The 20,980-nt window shown below is 32.9% G+C and overlaps 3 protein-coding genes across 3 annotated transcripts; 2 read left to right on the top strand and 1 right to left on the bottom strand.

Moving 5' to 3' along the window:
• The first annotated feature begins 7,526 nt into the window (after positions 1–7,526).
• On the top strand, positions 7,527–9,678 carry LOC131634935 (cytoplasmic 60S subunit biogenesis factor REI1 homolog 1-like). Its single transcript, XM_058905560.1, has 5 exons — positions 7,527–7,732; positions 8,052–8,627; positions 8,720–8,889; positions 9,014–9,229; positions 9,351–9,678. Exons 1-5 carry the CDS (start codon positions 7,622–7,624, stop codon positions 9,508–9,510), a joined length of 1,233 nt encoding a protein of 410 aa, XP_058761543.1. The 5' UTR covers positions 7,527–7,621; the 3' UTR covers positions 9,511–9,678.
• Positions 9,679–12,044: 2,366 nt separating this feature from the next.
• LOC131634937 (uncharacterized) lies at positions 12,045–14,177 on the top strand. The gene is made up of 5 exons (XM_058905562.1): positions 12,045–12,274; positions 12,371–12,475; positions 12,949–13,019; positions 13,369–13,431; positions 13,536–14,177. The coding sequence occupies exons 1-5, from the start codon at positions 12,211–12,213 to the stop codon at positions 13,866–13,868; spliced, it is 636 nt and encodes a 211-aa protein (XP_058761545.1). The 5' UTR covers positions 12,045–12,210; the 3' UTR covers positions 13,869–14,177.
• Positions 14,178–16,958: 2,781 nt separating this feature from the next.
• LOC131634936 (uncharacterized) lies at positions 16,959–20,721 on the bottom strand. Its single transcript, XM_058905561.1, has 4 exons — positions 20,568–20,721; positions 18,193–19,220; positions 17,723–17,759; positions 16,959–17,297 (listed from the first exon to the last, which is right to left on the bottom strand). The coding sequence occupies exons 2-3, from the start codon at positions 19,077–19,079 to the stop codon at positions 17,723–17,725; spliced, it is 924 nt and encodes a 307-aa protein (XP_058761544.1). The 5' UTR covers positions 19,080–19,220; positions 20,568–20,721; the 3' UTR covers positions 16,959–17,297.
• Positions 20,722–20,980: the final 259 nt, after the last annotated feature.

The following is a 20,980-nucleotide window of genomic DNA, read 5'->3' as shown; positions in this document are numbered from 1 at the left end:
TTCCGAACTATATAGTTTTTTTTACTCCTAATATGGTAAATATGTATGAAATCACTTGATTCTCATCTCATGCATCATCTCCATCATTTTCCTGCATGCCTTCCTGTTTCTTCACGACTCATATCTTTTTCTCATGCATCATATCTTTCTTACTATCTAGGAGTTATGCTTGATGCTAATTGGGTCTTTTAATATCCGTTGTGTTTATCCTGGATTTTGATAAATAACCTTTAGTTTGTTATTAAAGATTACTTGCAAGATAAACTAGGAAATCACAGGATCTGGTGCTAAATCCTTAACAATTTTGTGTTCGTTTATAATGATGTGGATGTTCAATTTATTGAAATGTTCGTCGAAAGTGAAATCTTTGAACTAGACTAGAAAATTGACTAAAAAATGTAAGATAAAAAGGTAAAATGTTTGAAAAGAAAATTGAGAAAAGCTTTAAATTGTAGTAAAAGTAAAATTGCTTGAAATTTATACATGCATTCTCCAGATATCATTTTTTTCTCTCTTTGACGCGTAAACTTTGAGTTTCTTAAGAAATATAACAAATGCGGACCCCTAGAACTGAAAACAAATGTTATTTATATAGAGATCCTTAAAAAACCTTTACAACGGTCGACTAAGCAAAATCTGTCACGTTTTTATCCATGCAAATCTCATTCCTCAAGCTTCCACGTATCTTCAAAATCTGTTTGTCTTTATCAACTTAAAATTTGTCTCGACTACGCTTTATGGCAGCAAAGAAAATCCAAATTTTATAAGTCCTTATAACTGTATGACTTTGGCTCCCTAACAGGAAGAATCCGACTAAGAACTATGGATGATGTATTTCGACGGATTTAAATAAGTGAAACAGACTTCCATATCGACTGAGACTTTTTCGACCAACGCATTAGCATCTATAACTATTCATTATGGATATTTACCCTTATGCCTTGTCCTATGTATGTGTCGAAAATTCGAAGGTAACAAATTGCACCCTAAAAATGCCATTTTCGACGGAGCACTATGTCGACAGAGATAAATCACCTTTTTTCTTGTTGACACATTTTTGACATTGTCGTTTCCTCTCTACTGATGTCACTATCATAATTACAACTTTATGTTTCTCGTACTTCCCAAGGAATTTTCAACATTTTTTAGCGTTTCTTTTTGAAAAATACTCTCCTTGACATCATCAACAACTTCTCTTCACAAGTCAAGAGGAAATTTTGTGAATAAAGTCATCAAGAGTGATAAGATATTACAAGTCTCTTTTGAAAGTGTAAGAAATTGTGTACCAACTTCAAAAGATCATAACTTGATAATTTTTATCATCTTGAACTCATTCTTTTTGCATAGTAATCTTGATTGAGTCTAATTTGATCCCTCTTTGAATATTGAGAGCGAAATATAAGGGGAAGATCATGTATGAAGAGAAAACATTATAGGTCATGGTGAGATACCTAGGCATGTTTGGTATGCAAAACTAACCTCAAGGCCAATTGGTGCAATTTTCACTTTCTCTTGCATAACTTTTGTATTTAAGCTTATTTTTTAATCCTCTACAACTTTCACGTTGGGACTTTTGGCAAATTCAAACTCTAAGATGCACTTTTGGCATATGCACCAAGGTGTATGATGAAATGACTCCGGGCAAATGCCTTGTTTTTGTCCAAGTTCCTAAGCCCATATCTCTTGATTCATGGCACCAATGAAGTTGAATCTTTTTGCATCATGTTCATCATAATGAGAAGATCACTTCGCTCAAAGAAAAATGGAAAACGCACAAGCCAATTTTGAGAAGCCCTTATTAAAAGTTATGCACTAAAAAAGGTCAAAAAACTTAGAAAATTTTCTAAGTATGGAAGTAGTCTTTTTTACCAACTTTGAGGACTTGTAATTTTGTGATAAAGTGTCCAAATGCAATATTTCCAAGCACATTTAAAGCTTGCAAGCTCCTCTTTTCAAATATACAAAGATTATACCATAAAGCCTCCTACATTGCTTTCTCCATTGATTTGAAGTTGGTACCTTGAAGCTGAAGAAAGCTCATGATCAGTTTTGCCAATCTCCAAACTACTCAAAATTAATCCAATGTGGCACACTTTTTTTGCTCTTAAACATGTTTAGCAACCTTCCAAAAAGAGTTTAGTGCTTTGAAACTCAAGTTTTGGTTGTGTTTTAAGTGAATTACAAGTCACACATTTCATGCTTTGACCTTCACATGAATTCATTCAATCCTTGATCATTTCACACACTTCTTGATCCCATGATATCAACTATAAATAGAGGATCATATTCCATTCATTTCCTAAGCTTGGAGAGCCAAAAAACCTCTGCTGCAACTCACACTACCCTCCATTGAAATTGAGAATCGAATTCAATATTTGTTTGGAATTCTCTCAAAATTCTTTGCTAAGTTAACTTCCTTGTTACTTCCTGAAGCTAACCGAGCAAGAAATCAACCTTTACTCTCCCCGAATCAAGCACACAGACTCCATTTTTAGAGCTCTGAAAGTGAACTTCTACAGGTAGATTCCTTCATCAATTCATCTCAAATTTGTGGCTACAATGTAGCTCTCATCACTCTGATGCTCGTGGTTTTGTTTGTTTTCAACTGGAAGTGGTTTATGCTCATGTATTTTCAAATCCCTTTTCATTTGATCTTCTGGTTTTTTCCAAAACGAGTAAGCTATGATTTAAATAAATTTTTCGCAAAGGTATGGTTGTGTTCGTCTTGATGAGATGAGTATAATGACATAAGTTTGAGCTTTTTATTTTACCATTTATGGAGGACGAGTTCAGGGTGGCTGGAAGTTGAAGACGATGTTGTGTCCGTCTTCAACCAGATCCATTGGATTTGATTACTAACACGTTTTAACATTGATCAGATGGTCTACATTTTTTTTACTATTATTTTATTTTTCAAAATTGTTTTATCTTCAAAATTTAATATCTCTTTCATTTTAATTCCAAAAAATACCATTGATTTTGCTAAAATTTCATTTTCTCTTTCTGATTTATATTTTTCCATATTTTTATTTTTGATTTTACTATTTTTCTTGAATTTTGCTTTACTAGCTTTGTTTTAATTGGTTTAAAATTGTTTTCTGACCTTTAAAAGTTGGGAATAAATTTGTCAACACTTGTTGACTTGTGTTTGACCTATGATAAATTTTCAGGATTTTTGTTTGATGATATGATACCTTTTAAGTATTTCATCACAAATTTCCAATTAATTACTCATTTTTGGTCATTTTTAAATGGTTTATAGTTTGTATAAATTATGAAACCTTTTTCTAAAAGTCATATATAGTTTTCCTGATTTTTTTTTTTTGGTCTTGTGAGAAATTTATTTGGTGTTGTCATACTCCTTAAGTATTTCATCAATAATTTCTTACTTTTTGACCATTTTAAAAAATCTTTTTATTTGTTTTAATTAAAGTTTTGTTTCTTTGTGATTAATTATGACCTTGGGAATATTTTGTGATATCTTGACTTAACTTCATTAATATCATTGGATCTAGGATGTTGATAGGTTTGAAAGAACCAAATCCATAATATTAGGTGAATGATATTAATGATAGTTTGAGTTTTCTTTCATCTCTCTTTCTTTAATTAATGGGTGCAAGTCTTGATTGACTTTATTGTGTAGAGTCTTTGATTCTATCAATCTTTTGACGAATCATCAAGATGAAATCCCATAAAAATCAAAAGGAATTCATCTGAACATTGTGGTTCCAATTCCAATTCACCTCTCCCCATCTTCTTTTCCTTCTTTGTCCCGTATCGGAGAATGATTATTCGTGGCCTAAACCTATGTTTACAAGCCTAAGGATGGTTGATCATTTGACAATTGGTTCCAAAACTTTGAAAAGTTGTTGTGTAGAGGCTTTGACTCTATCAATCCTCTGATAAATTTTCATTAACCTTGACCTAAGTTCATTGGTTAATCATTGGTGATCATTCATGCTAACTACTAACCACTAATTTCTAACTATTAACATTTAACTTGTATTTTATATTTTCTATTATCTTATTTTATTTTTATGCTTTATGCTTTACATTATCATCTATCATTCATTATCATGTTTATGTTTATGTACTTTTCCTTTTGTACATTTGGACCGATGTTTATGTTTATACACTGTTCTCTTTTTGTCCATTTGGACCTTTTATTTTGTGCTTAAAACATTAATAATAAACTTGAACCATAAAAAACTTAATGTGGACTTGGACTTTGGTTACATTACCCTGAGCTTGGAGGATGAACTATTGGACTAAGACCTTGATACCTTGATTATATTATGTTGTGTTTTTCTAGAAGTCCTAGGAGTTTACTCAAAGACATTGGTTTATTTATCTTTGTGTATGCAGGTGGTTCTGTAAAAGTCCTCGAGGTTTAATTCCAAGGAATTGTGATTGAGAATTCATCTGTACACAGTTGTTACTCTATCTAATTTTAGTCTCAAGTTCTATGGTGCTTTTCCATAGCTTGGTGCAAGTTACACATGGATATGTCATGTTCATCTGGATCTTATTCTTGGTATTTTGCTTGCCTGGTTAAGGTTTAAGTCCAAAGGATGAGAAATCTACATTGACTCTTTAATGTCAAGTGTTGGCTTCTTGTGTTTGGTTAAATTGTTCTTGTCCTTAGCTTTTACTTTGTGCTTTAGGATAGTACCTTCATCTCCTCCCATCTTCTTTGATTTTCAAAACATATCCCTTTATTTCAAAATCTTCTTATGTTTGCAAACTTCTTAAAAAAACTTTCTTAAAAATATCTTTTGCCCTTAGTGTCTCTTCTTTCAAAAGTTTAGACATGATTAATTATTATGGTGAGATGTTATACCCCAAGATCTTGATATTGATTGATATGATGAAACTTTTTCTACTTGAAAGAGTTAGTGGCATACTTGTTGATTTATCCAAGTTGGAGCCCTTCTTTTATTTGTGATGCAAAGAGTCCATTATTCTCATGTTCAAGATAATTGGCTGAGTATTCTCTCCTATGATGATAAAGTGTTTATCCAGTTTTAAATCTTTTGTTTCCCTTTTAAGTGGAACAACATTTGCTTTGACTTCTCCATTGCACTGAGGAGGTATCTAGGCACAAGATGTTATATCTTGCCGAGCATAATTTTAAAATCAAACAAACTTTCTTTTGCACACAATTCTCTTTTTCACAGATTTTCAAAAAGGTTCCTATGGAGTACCACAGATGTAAGGGGTGCTAAAACCTTCCCCTTACATAATCAACACTCGTACCTAAGATCTCTGTTTTTTGTTGTTTTTGATTTAAAAACTTCTTTGGGTTTATTTCGCTCTTTTCCCTTTTCCTTTGGAAACAATAAAGCGCGGTGGCGACTTTTACTAAAATAATGAGTCAAGTCAATCCATGGCTTTGATCTCAACTTTCCCCGCTACACCTTGCTCAATACTTCTTCAATTTTGAAGCTTTCTTCGACCAATTTCTCCGCGACCTTATTTTCCAAAAGAACGCTAAGCATCAACTTTTACCAAAATCGAAGGAAATGGATTTATAATGGGATTTCAATGAAGCTTGCGAGAAAAGGTGTAAGAACTCGAGAATAAAATCCAAGGCCGTCTCGACAAACACACTACTTTTAACAACCACATTTTGGATTACCAGGCCCAAATTGTTGAGCTCAACAAGAAGATTATGGAGCTGGAGAAACTGAAAACTACGCTTGATCAAGGAGAAGTGCTTCCAAAACGAGAAAAACTTGATCAAGAAGCCATCAAGGCTATTGATCAAGGTGAAAATATTCTTAATTAAGAGTCAAATAAAAAAGATTAAAAAAAGAAAGGCTCGACTTGACATCAAAGTTGCCTATGAAAAAGGGTGTCTAGAGGACTTTAGGTCGAGATTCCCTGCTTGACTGGTTGAAATTTTTGTAATATTTTAGTTTCCTTATAGATTAGTAATGGGCCATTTTGGCGCCTTTGAGACTCCATTTTGGCTTTTAAGATATTTTTGTACTTTCTTTTGTCAATATTTGTACTTCCTGTAGCGTAGGTTTATATCTTTTTAGATAATTACCATTAACTCTCAAGATTCGATGATCACACGATAATTCTTCAATCTCGTAGGAATTATTTGAAAATACCTTAGAAACGATTTATAGAATTGGGCCACTAAGTGTCATCCATGGGTTACTTCGGTTGGGTGGTTTGAATCCGAACCCGAACCAATGTCCATCCTTAGAAACAACCATATTAAAAGGTGCAGAACTAAAATATTAGCCCAACGGGGTGTGCAAAATAACCGGTACCCAAGAACCAAATTACTATCCAAATAAATCCACATTTAAAAATCCAACCCAAACTTATGTTTACAAACTGGTGGCCCATTAAGAAAAAACGGGTACCCATTATTACAAACCGGTTCATTAATGGTGGCCCATTAATCCTCAGTTACCTATTTTTTCTATCTTCCAAATTGGAGTTTATTTAAGATTAGAAAAAGAATAAACTGTATATTTCTTTCTTAAATTATCTAAAGTCTTACCAATGTAGATTAAAATTTTATTTTAATAATTTAATTAAATATATAAAGCTTTGACAGAAACGACAAACTCTTCCTAGTAGAAGCACTCTTGACATAGACACCGGAGTCCTATTCGAGACGATTGAGATGGAACTTGATCAACGGAGGCCAAAAGTATGGTATTTTGATTATGTTTTCTGTTTCTTCACACACCATGCTTGAACTCTGTTATTTTGTGAAACACTATTGTTTGGTATTAGCTAGGTTTTTTCGTTTTTTAATTAAGATTGTAGAGTTGTCATCCAAATTATACTTAATATTTTCCTCTTTTGTTTAAAAGTAAATTGAACTCACAAATATATTCTGAAAAGCAATAACAATAATCAAATTAATATATGATATTTTGAATTATCTAAAGTCTTACCAATGTAGATTAAAATTGTCTTGTTAAATTTATCTGTGATATTTTGTATTTAAAAAATTGATTTTAAAATTGTTTTTTTTTTGGTATAAAACTGATTTTTTTATAAAATTGGTTTTGAAACTGATTTTTTATAAAAACTGGTTTTAAAACTTTTTTTTTTAAAGTAAGTAAAAACCGGTTTTGAGAAAAACTGGTTTAAAGCCGGTTTTTTAAAAACTGGTTTTTATTTTAAAAACCGGTTTAAAACTGGATTGAACCGTATGTAAACCGGTTTTAAAAAACCAAACGGGTTTTATAGAAACAGTTTTAAGATCCAAACCAAATCATATATATAGTTTAGTTTGGTTTGGTTTATGATCCATGCACACCCCTAAGCCCAACCAACACAAAAATGCAAACAAAAATGATATTTGGACGACCAGGTTCGTCATGCCATCCTATATGTAGGGATGCCTGGTATAAGTTATGGGGTGCCTCTAACATTTTTCAAAAGGCCCATAAAAGTGAAGGCCCAATAAGAGCACGAAACGGGTCAAAGAAACGAATCGGTCCAAACTCCCCTATCATCATCACGTAAGCGCTGATTCTTGAATTCGTTTCGCCGACACACAAACAATATAAACCATTTCATTCCTTTCGCTTCCATAACTCTCTTCTCACGTTCCTTTCTTCCAATCTACCTTCTTCTCTCCAAAACTATGGGACTGGATGTATGTACCTGCATTTCCTGCAACACGGAAGTAAAAAAAGGTCCCGACCTACAACTCCATTACAAATCCGAGTGGCATCGCTACAATCTCAAACGCAAGGTTCCTTTCTTTTCATAACCTATCGTTTATGCTTCTGTGATTTAATTTAGGTTTTTCTGCTATATTAGGGTTTACGCTTTTCAAACCGATTCTCTATATTATTACAATTTTCTTCTCTATTTGTTAAACCCTAGTTTTTTTTATAATTTTATTTTTATAATTTTTTATTTTATGTTAGGTTAAAAAATAATTGTGTATTGTTAATTTTGTTAGTTGTTTTGATTTGAATTATGGTAATTGATGAATATTTTGCTTGAACTTGTTTTGTTTCATGGAAAATTAAGATGAAATGTTAATTTTTGCTTCACTTTTGAAATAGGTGGCTGGGGTTCCTGGGGTGACAGAAGCTTTGTTTCTAGCTAGGCAATCGGCGCTTGCTCAAGAGAGAGATAAGTCTAATGAAACCCCGATGCTTTATAGCTGTGGTGTATGTGGCAAGGGGTATAAAAGTGCTAAGGCTCATGCTGAGCATCTGAAGTCGAGAACTCATATGGCTCGGGCTTCTGAGGGAGCGAGTCATTCGGATGGGAAAGCTATAATCAAGCCACTTGCACCGCGTGTTGTGAATAAGCCTCCTCCTAGAAGATTGGTAGATGATGATGCTGAAGAGGAAGACAGTGAGGATGAATGGGAGGAGGTTGATTCTGATGATGATTTGATTGATGATGCTGAGAAGTCGTTGACTGATTTGAACATGGATGAGAATGCTGAAAATGATGATATGGATGAAGATGATGTTGTGGATTTGGATCCGTCGTGTTGCTTTATGTGTGATCACAAGCATAAGACTATAGAAAACTGTATGGTTCATATGCACAAGCACCATGGGTTCTTTATTCCTGATGTTGAGTATTTGAAAGATCCAAAAGGGCTCCTCACTTATCTTGGTCTAAAGGTATAATAATTCTGCGATGCGACCCCCTTTTACAAAAAATGAGTATGCTTGGTTTGGTTCAAAAATATCACTAACATCTTTCCATTTCATAGGTCAAAAGGGACTACTTGTGTCTGTACTGTAACGATAGGTGTCATCCTTTCAGCAGCTTGGAAGCTGTCAGGAAACATATGGTAGCAAAAAATCACTGTAAAGTGCATTATGGTGATGATGATGATGAGGAGGAAGTAGAGCTGGAAGAATTCTATGATTATACCAGCAGGTTGGTTTGGCTCGTATTGATATCATTTAATTTTCCCCTTTTATGAGCTACCCCTGTGTAATTTGTAAGGCACATTTATACTTAGGATATCAAATATTTATATTGCTAGTTTTCTTTTTATCAGTTATGTTGATGATCAAGGGAAGCAGCTAGTTGCATCTGGTGATGCTGATAATAATGTAGAACTTAGTGGTGGGTCTGAGCTTGTAATCACTAAGATGTCTGGTGATAGAAAATCAACCAGAACTCTTGGTTCCCGGGAATATTTGCGTTATTATCGTCAGAAACCAAGGCCATCTCCAGCTAACAACATTGCCATTACTGCTGAATTGGCTTCAAGGTTTGTCATTTTAATCTTTGTACTCAATTTTTTGTATTATAATGCTGATGAGGAACATTCAGTGTACTATTTTTGCAAATCATTAAGGCACATGGTAACATGGGACATCTTTATTTTTCAGGTACAGGAGCATGGGTTTGGCCACTGTCCAATCAAGGGAGCAACTTGTGAGAATGAAAGTGTTGAAGCAGATGAACAAATCAGGTGTGGAGCATATGCGTAGCAAGATAGGGATGAAGAGTAATGTCATCCGGAACTTGCCAAACAATGTCACGTATTAGTCCTCTTTCTCTGTTTGTCTTGCTGGCGGTTTGCATTTCTAGTATGTCATGTAATGGTTTTTAAGCTTCAAGCTTTCTTTTCTTCTGAAGTAATTTTACATTTCTGTCGTTAAGCATACAAATATACCGTTTGTGCTCAATGGAATGACATGGTACTATATTCCTATTCATAGGTGTTAGACAGTTTACTTGTTTCTTTGTCATTTGGAGAGAAATAATTACCGTATAATTTCATGATTTGCAAATAATAATTTTTGTTATGAATCTGAATTGAAATATCTTAGACCTAAAATTGGTAGGTGAATCTAAAGTTTTTGAGATTGTGTTACTGATTCCTTGTCATTCACCACCTATTAAATGAAAATGGAATAAACACCTTTGGAATAGCTGGGAAAGATACATTCTATCCCAATTTACCAGTTGCTTTGAGAATAAATGTTACTCTTGTATAAAACAACTTCATTCTATCCTGTTTCATTCCGCACTTTTCCGGTCTGCCATGCTCCATTAGTTTTGCAATATACAAACGTAGTCTGCACTATTCCGGTCTGCCATGCTCCATTAGTTTTGCCATATACAAACGTAGTCTTAATTTCAATTCTAAAAAATAAAACATTGAATATATTGTAGCTTTTGTTCAACTTACAACGGAACTTTATATATCAAATTATTAATTTTGAGATCTTTATTAATAAAATTTTATAGGATTTTTACGTCTACCTCAACTTTTAATAGGATTTTTATGTCAATTTTAATTTTATTGGTGCAACTCTAAATAATCAATGCCATGTCCCACAATTTTATACAAATCGAATTGGTTCTGTCGTATGACATTTAGTTGTCTACTATTGTTGAAAAACGGAGACTTTCAGTTGTCTATTATTGTTGAAAAACGGAGAGTTTTTAAATTTCTTTGTATGATGTTAGATCTTTAAGAGTTGAAGGATCAGTGGGATTTGTAAAGGGCAAGATCCATTCAACATTATAAGATGATGAATTGTAATCTGACATGGTGATATCAGAGTCCAACATTGTGAAATTGGTATAAAGAATAGGCGATGATCAGAGACCTAATCCATAATCCAAAACAATTTTTATGCGGAACTTTAGCTCTTACATCAAAACATATATATACCACTTTCCCCGCCATCGTCATCTTCTTTACGTGAATTGAAACTCGAGACATAGGTTAATTTTATCGAGGTTCAACGATGAACGTAAAATGTTTTTGATAAAACATTATATGATTAATTCCTGTTTTTGATAAAACATTGGGCCAGTTTGTTTCAGCTTTAAAAAAATAGATTTTTTCTTTGTATTTTTGAAAATAGATTTTCTAAAACCGTTTTTCAAAATATTATAAGTTTTTTTATATTCGTTTTTTCTAAAATGAAACACTTAATTTGACATCCTATAACATAAACATACATAATTGAAGACCAAAACTTAGTCAAAATCATAATTTTTTTTAAAAGTTGTATTTCAAAAATAATTTTTTTGAAAATCTATTTGAAATAGCTTCAAAATTAAGTGATTTTTTGAAATTTTGATATCCAAATTTTTTCCCCATAAATAGATGAAATACCTAAAATCACATTTTAAGAATAACTATTCAAACAAAATTTTCATTTGAAGCTTTTATAAAAAGTTTTTTTTGTAAAAATATTTTTCATAAAATTTGGTAACACTATAAAAATCATTTTTAAAAAAAGTCAAAACAAACGGGCCCATTATATGATTAATTCCCCGTCAGGAGGGATCACAAAAGTATGGAGAGTTTGGTGTTTTAGGTGTTTAGGTGTTTATGAGAGGTAAGGAGGGGGGAATCATTGTTGTGCTATCCAAAATTTTTTCACTTAGTTATGAAAGATTTTTTCACTTAGTTATGAAAGATATTGTAACAGATGGAAAAATCCTTTGGATCCTGTAGCAGCCATATGTATACATACCTTTTGCAATTTGCAATTTTGTCAGAATTTAACATTGACAAACAATATGCCTCAAATCTACATATTTGTGCTTTAACGTCAACGAATGAAAATAATTCTCACATTATATTTTAAAAGTTAGAGATGGAAAAATCAGAGAGAGAGAGAGAAAATAATGATGAGAATACTTAAATTGAAATACTAAATAATTTGTTGATCAAGAATTCAGGTGACTTTATTTGTTTCAATTGTTGATACTATATAACATTTTTGAAAAACATGATTGATCACACTATTAAAGTCTCGTCCATAACTTAGTCTCACTAGATTCAAATCTTTCGGAAGCTTATTTTTCTGATTTTTCACAATATTAAAGTCGAAATGGTTTAAACAAAATTTAAAAAGAAAAAAAAAAGACAACATGAAATTTATTTATTTTTTAAAAAATACTTATTAATAAGAAAAAGTGAAAATAAAAAAAAATATAAAAATAAATCTCAATCACTCTGTATTACAACCGTCCCATGATCTTTATTAAAAAGAAAATTTATTAGATTCATTCTTTGGTTACACACCACTCACACTACTTATTACAATTCAAATCTTTGCAGTAATAGTTTACAACTTTACATGACCTAACCGAACCGAACCAGAATCCGGTTCAATCATCCGACCCAGCCCGGTTTGAAAAACTGTTTCCCAAAACTAGAAAACTCAACCGCAGCCGCTTTGCGCCCTATACACCAAAAACACAAAGAGTGAGAAAGTTGATATGGCAGAGAGGAGCAAAGATCTTCTTCAATTCGAACACAAGAAATCGTCTCTTTCTCCTTTAGGTATCGCTATCTTTCTCCAACGCCTTCTTCATTTTCGTTCTTTCTTTTTTGTTAATCTCTGCAATGATTTGATCAAGTTTCTTTTATCTTTTGCAGAAACCGCTCTTCTTGTTTGTGATAATAATAATAACAAAAAAGAATCAAACACGAAAATCCCCACTCATGGAACACCTCTCACTGCTCCACTTCCTCCTAGCCAACGTACTGTAATGTTTACGTTTTTATATATAATCGATAACAATGCGTTAATGTTACTTTTTTCCCTAAGATTGTTGAATTTGGTGTAACTTTATCTCAATAAGTTGTTGTCACAAGTAATGATTTTGTCTTATTTTGGATATAGTAAATTCTTTAAAGACCGTTAAAAATATGAACCTACAACTTTTTTCGCAATTTCCGTCATTGTAGATGTTGTGATAATTGTGATAGTAAGTATGGTCGTCACGGTGTGAATTAACCACAATTTCGATATTGCGTGTGGTCGTCGCCGTGTGAATTAACCATAATTTCATACTGATTGTGCTTGTCGTGGTGTCAATTAAATTAACCATACTTTTTTTTAATCATAATTAGGATACGGTATCGGCACGTTCTGATACCTTTTTTGTGGCAAGCATTTTTGTGGTAACTGGCTTTTTTTAAAACTGAAAATAGTTTGTTGTTTATTGTTGCAGTTTTAGGAAAGGTTAAAGACTTCCTGGGCGTGATGTCAGAAGCAAATAAACAACTGGAAAACGATGCTAAGGTTAGAGCTTGATTTTTTATCAGTGTCATCAAATAGTGGCTATAGTGTAACTATAGGGTAATTTGAACAGATCGCTATTCTTCCGCAATATAATATTTAGTATGAAGTATAGCGGAATTTGAACAGATCAATATTCTTCCGCAATATACTATTTAGTATGAAGTGTTGTCAAACAGCGGCTATAGTGGCACTATAGCATTGTAGCATAGCAGATTTGAACAAATGCTATTTTCTGCGATTTACTATTGACAGCACTGTAATTTGAAGATATACTTTTTACTAATTTGTAACTGTTTTTTGTACACTTCCCTCTATTTTCTTACTTTATCGAATTCCAAATAAAATGTAGGACAATCCAGAGAAATATGATATTGAAGGACTAGTTGGAAATGAATCTGAAGTTATTGAAATGGTGAGTTAATGTTTTATCTCCCTTTGTATATCAATAGCCATTCTATGCGTTTCTGTAGTCATATAAAGTGGAGTATTGATTTTTTTTGTTTTGATTTATGGTAGGATTTGATGCTTGGTGTTGCTGATCTTCACACACCTGAGGCTGTGGCTGCTGCGGAGTCAGCTATTTCGGGTAGTCAGCAAGTGATTTCTTTGCCTGTTGATGGTAGCGAAAAGGATTCAGACGAAGAAAGTAGTGACGACAACGATGATGATGATGATGATGATGGTAAAATTGATAGAAATCTTGATGGCGTTGAATGTGGAAACGATGGTAAAAAGTCTTCATCATCACTGGATCAAAAACCTGTTTCTGTTAAAGATGATGTTCCTGAAAAACAGAACGGAAATCGCCGTCGTTCCAAGAAACGTCCGGCTATTGTTGAACTATCATGAGGTGAAACTAGTTGTAATAGTTAGATGCATTTATTGTATGAAATCATTATGACAGTAAATATACTGAGATGAGATGCAAGCAACCAGAATCACAACAGTTATACATTTGGGGTTCAAATTACTAGAAATTTAGCTAAGTGGTGGATATAGCTATCAAAGGCAGCATAAATTAGATAATACATTGTGAATTTTTAATTCTGCTGATGCATTTTTGATGTCCATGTTGAGCTGTGATGGGAGTTCATTATGGATCCCTGCTTGTAAATGACTCATTTTGCGAATTTAGTATTAATGTTTGAGACTGTTACATTAGTTATACATTTAGTTACACATTATGAGTTTTGCCGATCTTCACCAATAATTTGTGTGGATCAATACTTAAAATTTTGAAAATTTTAACAACGATCCATGGTACTCTTCAATACTAATAGATCATAAGTCTGTAGTCTTTATGAAAAGTGTTGGTCTAATTGGAACTAATTCTATATAATAGGGAGTTGTTTTTATTTGTTTTTTGACTAATCAAGATCTGGCAGTTGGTCAAAAGACATTATTATATCAAATGCAAATAGTATCGTAAAAATAATTGTACGTGTGAAAAAAGAAACACAGTGCAAAAAAATATTCAATAAATGAAAAAGAATAAAATGGTAGAAAGGATAAAACTTCAATCTACTCCAAAGCAAAACTTCTAAGAGATAAGATAATTTTCTGTCTAACTATAACAGTTATTCAATATTTTAACATAATAGATGCAATTCATTAATATTACTATTTATACATCTTGACACACATGGAGGAATAAGGAACAACGTGATAACATCGTGATGAGAATTTGAGAATTTTATGAGACTTGTAATTTTGTGGCGACATGATACTAAATTTATTCATGAGTAATTTTTTGTAGCGAAGTTGCATGGCACTTAGATGAACATGGATGTAGTTAGTAAGAATGACTTGATAGCTGGATGTAGTGGTCTTTTAAGAGGATGTGCTGGTGAGTGGATTGGAGCTTTCACAAGACACTTGGGTTCTTGTGGTGCATATATTGCTGAACATTGAGGTGTGTTAGAAGGATTAAGATTATAAAAAGAGAATAGATCAACGAATAATGCTCTGGCAAAAAAAGCACCATTAACCTAACAGTTCATCATCATCTTCATTCTACATCTACACAATGACCGACACACATTTTCAGTCTTTCTTCCCTGAAATTGGTACCACACCATCTTTCAGAAAGAACAAGTAGGCGAGAAAATATGTTCAACTCAAGACATTCTCATAAGTTGTTCATAACGTCTACAACATCCCTTTGAGTCAGTTGTCGGTTCTCTGTGTCAAAGGTGATAGAATAGCAATCTTCATACCTGAAGATGAGTACTAGATTAGCCTTGAGGCATGAAAAAGGAACCTACATGGAAGAATTATCTGGTCAAAGGGTTCCACTCCGCTTACAGTAGTTAACTTGTGCCAAACTAACTGAACAATGGACTTCTATTAGTAAATGGAGAATAACTTCTTTAAGAAAGGGTTTCTTCGAGTTCTCTTTCTCTTGTATTGAAAATGTTCAAAGCGTCAGGCCTATTTTGCAACTCATGATTGTGGCTTGGCACAATAATGAGAGGGCCTTGGTTTGAGATCCTTAAGTACTCTCAACAAGGTTACAAATCTGAAACAATGCTGGGAGTTTTATAATGCTAGTAGTGGTTGGTCTGAGCTGCTAAAAGATAGAGTCTTGAGGAATGGTAGAACAATCTTGAACAACATCACTTCCTCTTTTTGGAGTGGTATGAATGGGCAAATATTAAACTATTCTAAGGTTTCAGGTAGAATCACCATGCTTGAGTTCACAATTCTTAAATCCTTTAACATCAACATTATACATCCTCCAAAGATGAAAAAAATATTGATGTCTTATGGAAGCTTCCTCCAATTGGTTGGATCAAAAGCAACATTGATGGTGTTGCAATGGGGATACCTTCGATGTGTGCTTGTGGTGCTGTGTTTATAAATGTCAGTGGTGATCATATTGATTCTTTCTCTTTCTTCATAGATGAGGGCAATACATTAGATGTTGAATTCATTGGTGATGTCATGGTAATGGAGGTGGCCATTAACAAGCATTGGGATAAGAAACAAACTCTATAACTGTAGTTAAAGCTCTTTACAATACAAATCTTGTACTTTGGTCTATCAAGAGCTGATGGTCGAACTGCTTGCATAGATTGAAGAACTTTGGTCTCATGATAACTCACTTTATAATGAAGGTAACATGTGTGTTGATATTGTTGCTAGTATCAGTTTGAACAATAGAAATACTACGAAGTATAATAATGTTATTAGGGAGGTTAAGGATGCTTTCTTGGTTTTCCCAAGCTTAGGTTGGTGTCTCTTTGAGGGATTTTGGTTTTGGTCCCCCTTGTCTTTTGTTTCCTTTTCCTTGTTTCAATGAATCTTCTTTACAAAAAGAAAAATTAAAAAAAAAAAAAAACACTTGAATTTTGAGCTATTAAACTTCATATATATTCTAAAATGATTGTTCAAAATATTTTGAATTATAAACAGGATACTATAATTAAAATGCACCAAATTTAGCGTGAGTAGAATACTTATGTAGATCCACTGGTCAACATGAAGTGCGATTTAAATCCTAATTTGATGTTTTATGAATGAATTTCTGCTTAAATTTCTCATTTTTTGTTAGATGTCCAATACAATAATAAAGTAAGTATTCTGTCATCAAATTATCTTTGTCATACTTACTTTATTATTGTATTGATTCTTAACTGTCCAAACATTCTGTCTCATACGTTATCGCATCTTTAACCACATTGTGATAAAAAAATATCTTTTCTTAAACAATACCTTTATGTCATAAAATTCTTGATGTTCTCTTCTCTATCTCAACTACTAGTATAAATTATCTCAACTACTAGTATAAATTCGATAGTTTAAATCCTTTTTTATTTCTTTATCGTTTTGTATTACATACCTAAGATATATAAAAATTCACGATGAGAAAAAAATATGCTAAAAAAAGTCTACTCGTGAGCTAAAAACATCCATTAGACCTATTCATACCACAATCAATTAACAAATCAGATTTAAAATAACCATTATTGCATAAGTATGCAGAGCAATGCTCGCGGCGAAATCGGTTGCCCATGAGTAAATAATAGGGCAGACTAAAAGCTAGCATACTTTCTTCACTTAGTTTTGATAAGTGAATGTGATTTTAAAACTAATCCATAAATAAAAGAAAAATGAGTATGTGACCAAATGGAAATGTCTAGTTCATAAAATCTTCTAATCAACACATCTCATTACAAGTGCAATAGTCGATCAACATGTGAATTTTGCATGGATGGGTTCTTCAAAGTTTGTCCTTTCCTCATTCTGCTCTTGCATTCATTCATGTTGCCAGAAAACCTAGATAATTAATTCAGGTAATGAGAAATGAAACAAGAACCTACAATAGAATCAACTATTACCGAAGTGGATGACAATGCAATTCAAATATGCGGTTGATTGCGTTCAGTGAATGGTTAATGAATTAGAGGTCACACAATTCATCAGTCATTAACCAAACACATTTAACCACAATTTTGAATTGTCATTATCCACAATTTTCAAATGTATGTAAGAACAAAAAATCATGATTTATGAAATATCATGTAGTACTACATATTTGAACACAATTCGGATGGTAAATGAATGTATGTTATATTGAAACACTAAAAGTCATGGTTAACGAAATTCAAAGTTGCATTAACCATCACAATTTGATGTGTCAAAGTATCATTTTTCTTTGTACAATAACAACAAAGACAATTAACTATTGGGCAGACACATACCTAAATGTCTAGAAAGCGGGACTGACGTCTCCGTGATCTGCGAATAAAATATCCAAAAAAAAATGAATCAAACATATCATCTCAAAATCATTCAACCTTCCTCTTCAAATGCTCTTGGCATCTATGCCTTTCTCAATCCTTTTCTCCTAATGCTCATTTTATGTTTTTTCCATAATCAAAATCAAATGTGAAGTAAACATTGAGATATTAATATACATTGATAACTACCAAATAAATATCTAAACTCTTGTAGAAACATTGAAAATCAGCTTTCGGTCTTTTTTGAGGAAAGCTTCTGAAAATTCAGCTTTAGTTCCAAAACATTTTATCATGTTATGAATAGATAAACAATGAATATGTTTTGCATAAGAATTTTTAAACTTAAATTGCCAGACCTTAACAACTCAAAAAGTTAAGTCGTGAGATGTAAAAATACGTAATATTAGAATACAGGAAAAGTGAATATGCACCTGCGATAATTACTGTTACGCCTAGAGGAGCCACTTGTGTCCACAACCTCGAACTGAATCTCGTCTACGATAACATCACCGTAATCCCCAGATGCTATAGAACCTTCATCAGAATTTGAAGTGTCATAACTTAAACGACGATTAGCCCTTTGTGCATCACTGTTTCTTGTTCTTCTTCTATTCCTAGAACTTCTGAAGTTGTCGAAGACCTGATATAAGATACAAGAGGTCCACCAGTTTCCGTCATCACCAGGGAAGTCGTCGTACTCGTCTCTACCATCATCATCTCCATATTCAATCACATAATCTCCCAAAACCATCCCACGTGGAGTTTCCGAATGGATAGTGCTCAAAACATCGATGATCTCCGAGGACTGCTGAAAGTTCTCCCAATCGAGCACTCGAGCGGGATCGATTTTCGATGGACATGCATGAGGGTGTTCAAGTTGAGCATGCTTTTGTATCTCCAAGTAACTACCCATGAATTTACATTTCACCTCATCACAACAACGCTTCTTCTCATCAAGATGCATGCGAGCTTTATCGACGATAATCCACCCAGTTACCTGACCTCTACACAAAGGGCAAGTTAGATTGCATTGACTATCCGGTACCACGGGCTCGCTATTTTCAACTAAAGTTGTATCAGACACGGAAGACGATGGTGCGCCACATGCAGTTTTAAAACGATCCAAACAATTTGAATGCAACTGATTTGTGTCACATACTAAAGCACGGCACCCTTTATCATACGATGAACACTGAAGGAGCACACTATTATGAGGAATATCCAAGCATATTGGACAAACAACATCGTCCCAATCAATATTCAATTGAATATCCTCCATGTTGTTTACCTTAGCTGGAATATTCCTATTACAAGACATGAAACCGTTAAGAGGTCCCTTATAACAAGACTTGTAGTTGCACTAAGCCAATAGCATGATCCTTTGTTATTCAAATAACAGAATGTCAATGAAAATTTGGAAATGTACGAATCGAACTCTATACTGTGTTTTGGAACAAAACTGAAAGAATGAGAAATAAAAAGAAAAATTAGTACTTGAGAATTCAACTTGATAATGAGATTATTATTTATGAATTCAAAGTTAACACAGGTCAACAGCATCCCCCAATTCTAATGGATTAACTAATAAATTGATACGCAGCCACAACTAGGTCACATAACAGCATCTAATATATCTAATCAGTTAAATTCTATGGGTGAAACATATTGCTGAAAATATGAAATTTTAGAAAAATGACGATAGCACTTATCTACATCTAGTATAGCAACAAAACACACCATAAAAATAATCACATGATACTCAAACATACAGTTTAGTGACAACAAAATAAGTAGTTTGTCTCGTAAGTACAATTCATATGGTAGCTGTAAGAGCATTGGATATGCAATGGATACACTAGGGCATGGGTTTGAACCTGCGATTCCTCGCTTTTTAGCACTCAGGACTAGGGAGAAATTCAAATTACACAATCCATCGATCAAAAAATGAACTTACAAGAAATACATAAAATCCATTTAAGCAAGTACAAGCAGCACATAAAATCCATTTTGAATGTTATTTTCAGACATAATCCGTGTGTTTTTAGGAAATCATTCTACTGTCTTTATGGACACGGAGGAATATAAGTTACCAAGAAAAGATGTTAATGTCCAAACACACCACAATAATAATAATAATAATAATAATAATAATAATAATAATCACATATTAATACTAAAACACATAGTTTAGGGCAAGGGTTTGAACCTGCAACTCTCCACTTTTCAACTATTAAGCGCAGACTCAAACACAGACACCAGACATGAAACCAACACAGACACACAAGAAATAATTTGAAAATATGAATAAATTAAACGTAATCACAAGTGTCAGTGTAGTGTCAGTCTCCAACACTGGTCCAGAGACACATTTTATTTCAGAGGTGCCGGTGCTATAGAGTTTTTCAACACTCAGGACGAGTAGGAGAAATTCAAATTAAATAATCCATCAATCAAAAAAATGAATTTACAACACAAAGAAAAACTTAAAAAACATTAACAATCCTTCCTCCAACATCCAATTTTACTCTAAGAAAAAAATAAAAGAACCTAAATTTCAGTATTACATAAAAGTGATCAAGTTGACCAATCTACAATAAAGATTATTCTCCACACACACACAAAAAAAAAAAAGCAAATAAAAAGAGGGAAATTCAATAGCAAAAACATCTACCCTAGATATGAATTGAACCTAACCAAGAAAAAAAAACCGAACATAAGAGAAAAAAAAAACAAAACAACATTGAAAAACAGTTACAAGTGAAAGCAAAGATCAGAAGATTAGATGAGCGAAGAGAAAAAGAAAAACCTGGTAGCGATGAATTGTAGTAGGTAGCGATTTGGGTGGAAATGGATTATGCCGGTTTGTAAGGATCAGTGAAAGTGGGTGGTTCTCTCTCTTTTTCTTCTTTCCCTTTTGCAGAGTGCAATTCTTCTATTATTATTATTTTATTTTATTTTTAACAATGAAATTTAAAAAAAATATATATATAATTATGAAGACATTAATACCCTTTTGTATGACTTTCTTTCTCATCAATCTATATACGTTACTCTTTCGTAGTCACATGATAGTTGTGGTCAATTCCGTGATACTCATTTTCACCTTTTAATTTATTCAAATTAAACTTGTGCTATAAATCTTAATAATTAAAAAAAAATGAAAAATGCACTTTGGATAGATGAAGCCACAATAACAATTAAAAATTCACACAATTATAA

This window comes from Vicia villosa, unplaced genomic scaffold (genome assembly GCF_029867415.1).
Source record: "Vicia villosa cultivar HV-30 ecotype Madison, WI unplaced genomic scaffold, Vvil1.0 ctg.001393F_1_1_1, whole genome shotgun sequence".
Lineage (NCBI taxonomy): Eukaryota > Viridiplantae > Streptophyta > Magnoliopsida > Fabales > Fabaceae > Vicia > Vicia villosa.
The sequence above is the reverse complement of the archived record's forward strand: the minus strand, read 5'-3'. Positions and strand labels throughout refer to the sequence as shown.

Bases quoted from the DNA above. Each gene is read 5' to 3' on its own strand.
- LOC131634935 (XM_058905560.1), top strand. From the start codon at position 7,622: ATGGGACTGGATGTATGTACCTGCATTTCCTGCAACACGGAAGTAAAA. The intron at 8,628-8,719 runs GTATAATAATTC...TCCATTTCATAG, and splicing joins TCACTTATCTTGGTCTAAAG to GTCAAAAGGGACTACTTGTG. The intron at 8,890-9,013 runs GTTGGTTTGGCT...TCTTTTTATCAG, and splicing joins TTCTATGATTATACCAGCAG to TTATGTTGATGATCAAGGGA.
- LOC131634937 (XM_058905562.1), top strand. From the start codon at position 12,211: ATGGCAGAGAGGAGCAAAGATCTTCTTCAATTCGAACACAAGAAATCG. The intron at 12,476-12,948 runs GTACTGTAATGT...TTATTGTTGCAG, and splicing joins TCCACTTCCTCCTAGCCAAC to TTTTAGGAAAGGTTAAAGAC. The intron at 13,432-13,535 runs GTGAGTTAATGT...GATTTATGGTAG, and splicing joins AATCTGAAGTTATTGAAATG to GATTTGATGCTTGGTGTTGC.
- LOC131634936 (XM_058905561.1), bottom strand. From the start codon at position 19,079: ATGTCTTGTAATAGGAATATTCCAGCTAAGGTAAACAACATGGAGGAT. The intron at 17,760-18,192 runs GTGCATATTCAC...TTTTATTCGCAG, and splicing joins CGTAACAGTAATTATCGCAG to ATCACGGAGACGTCAGTCCC.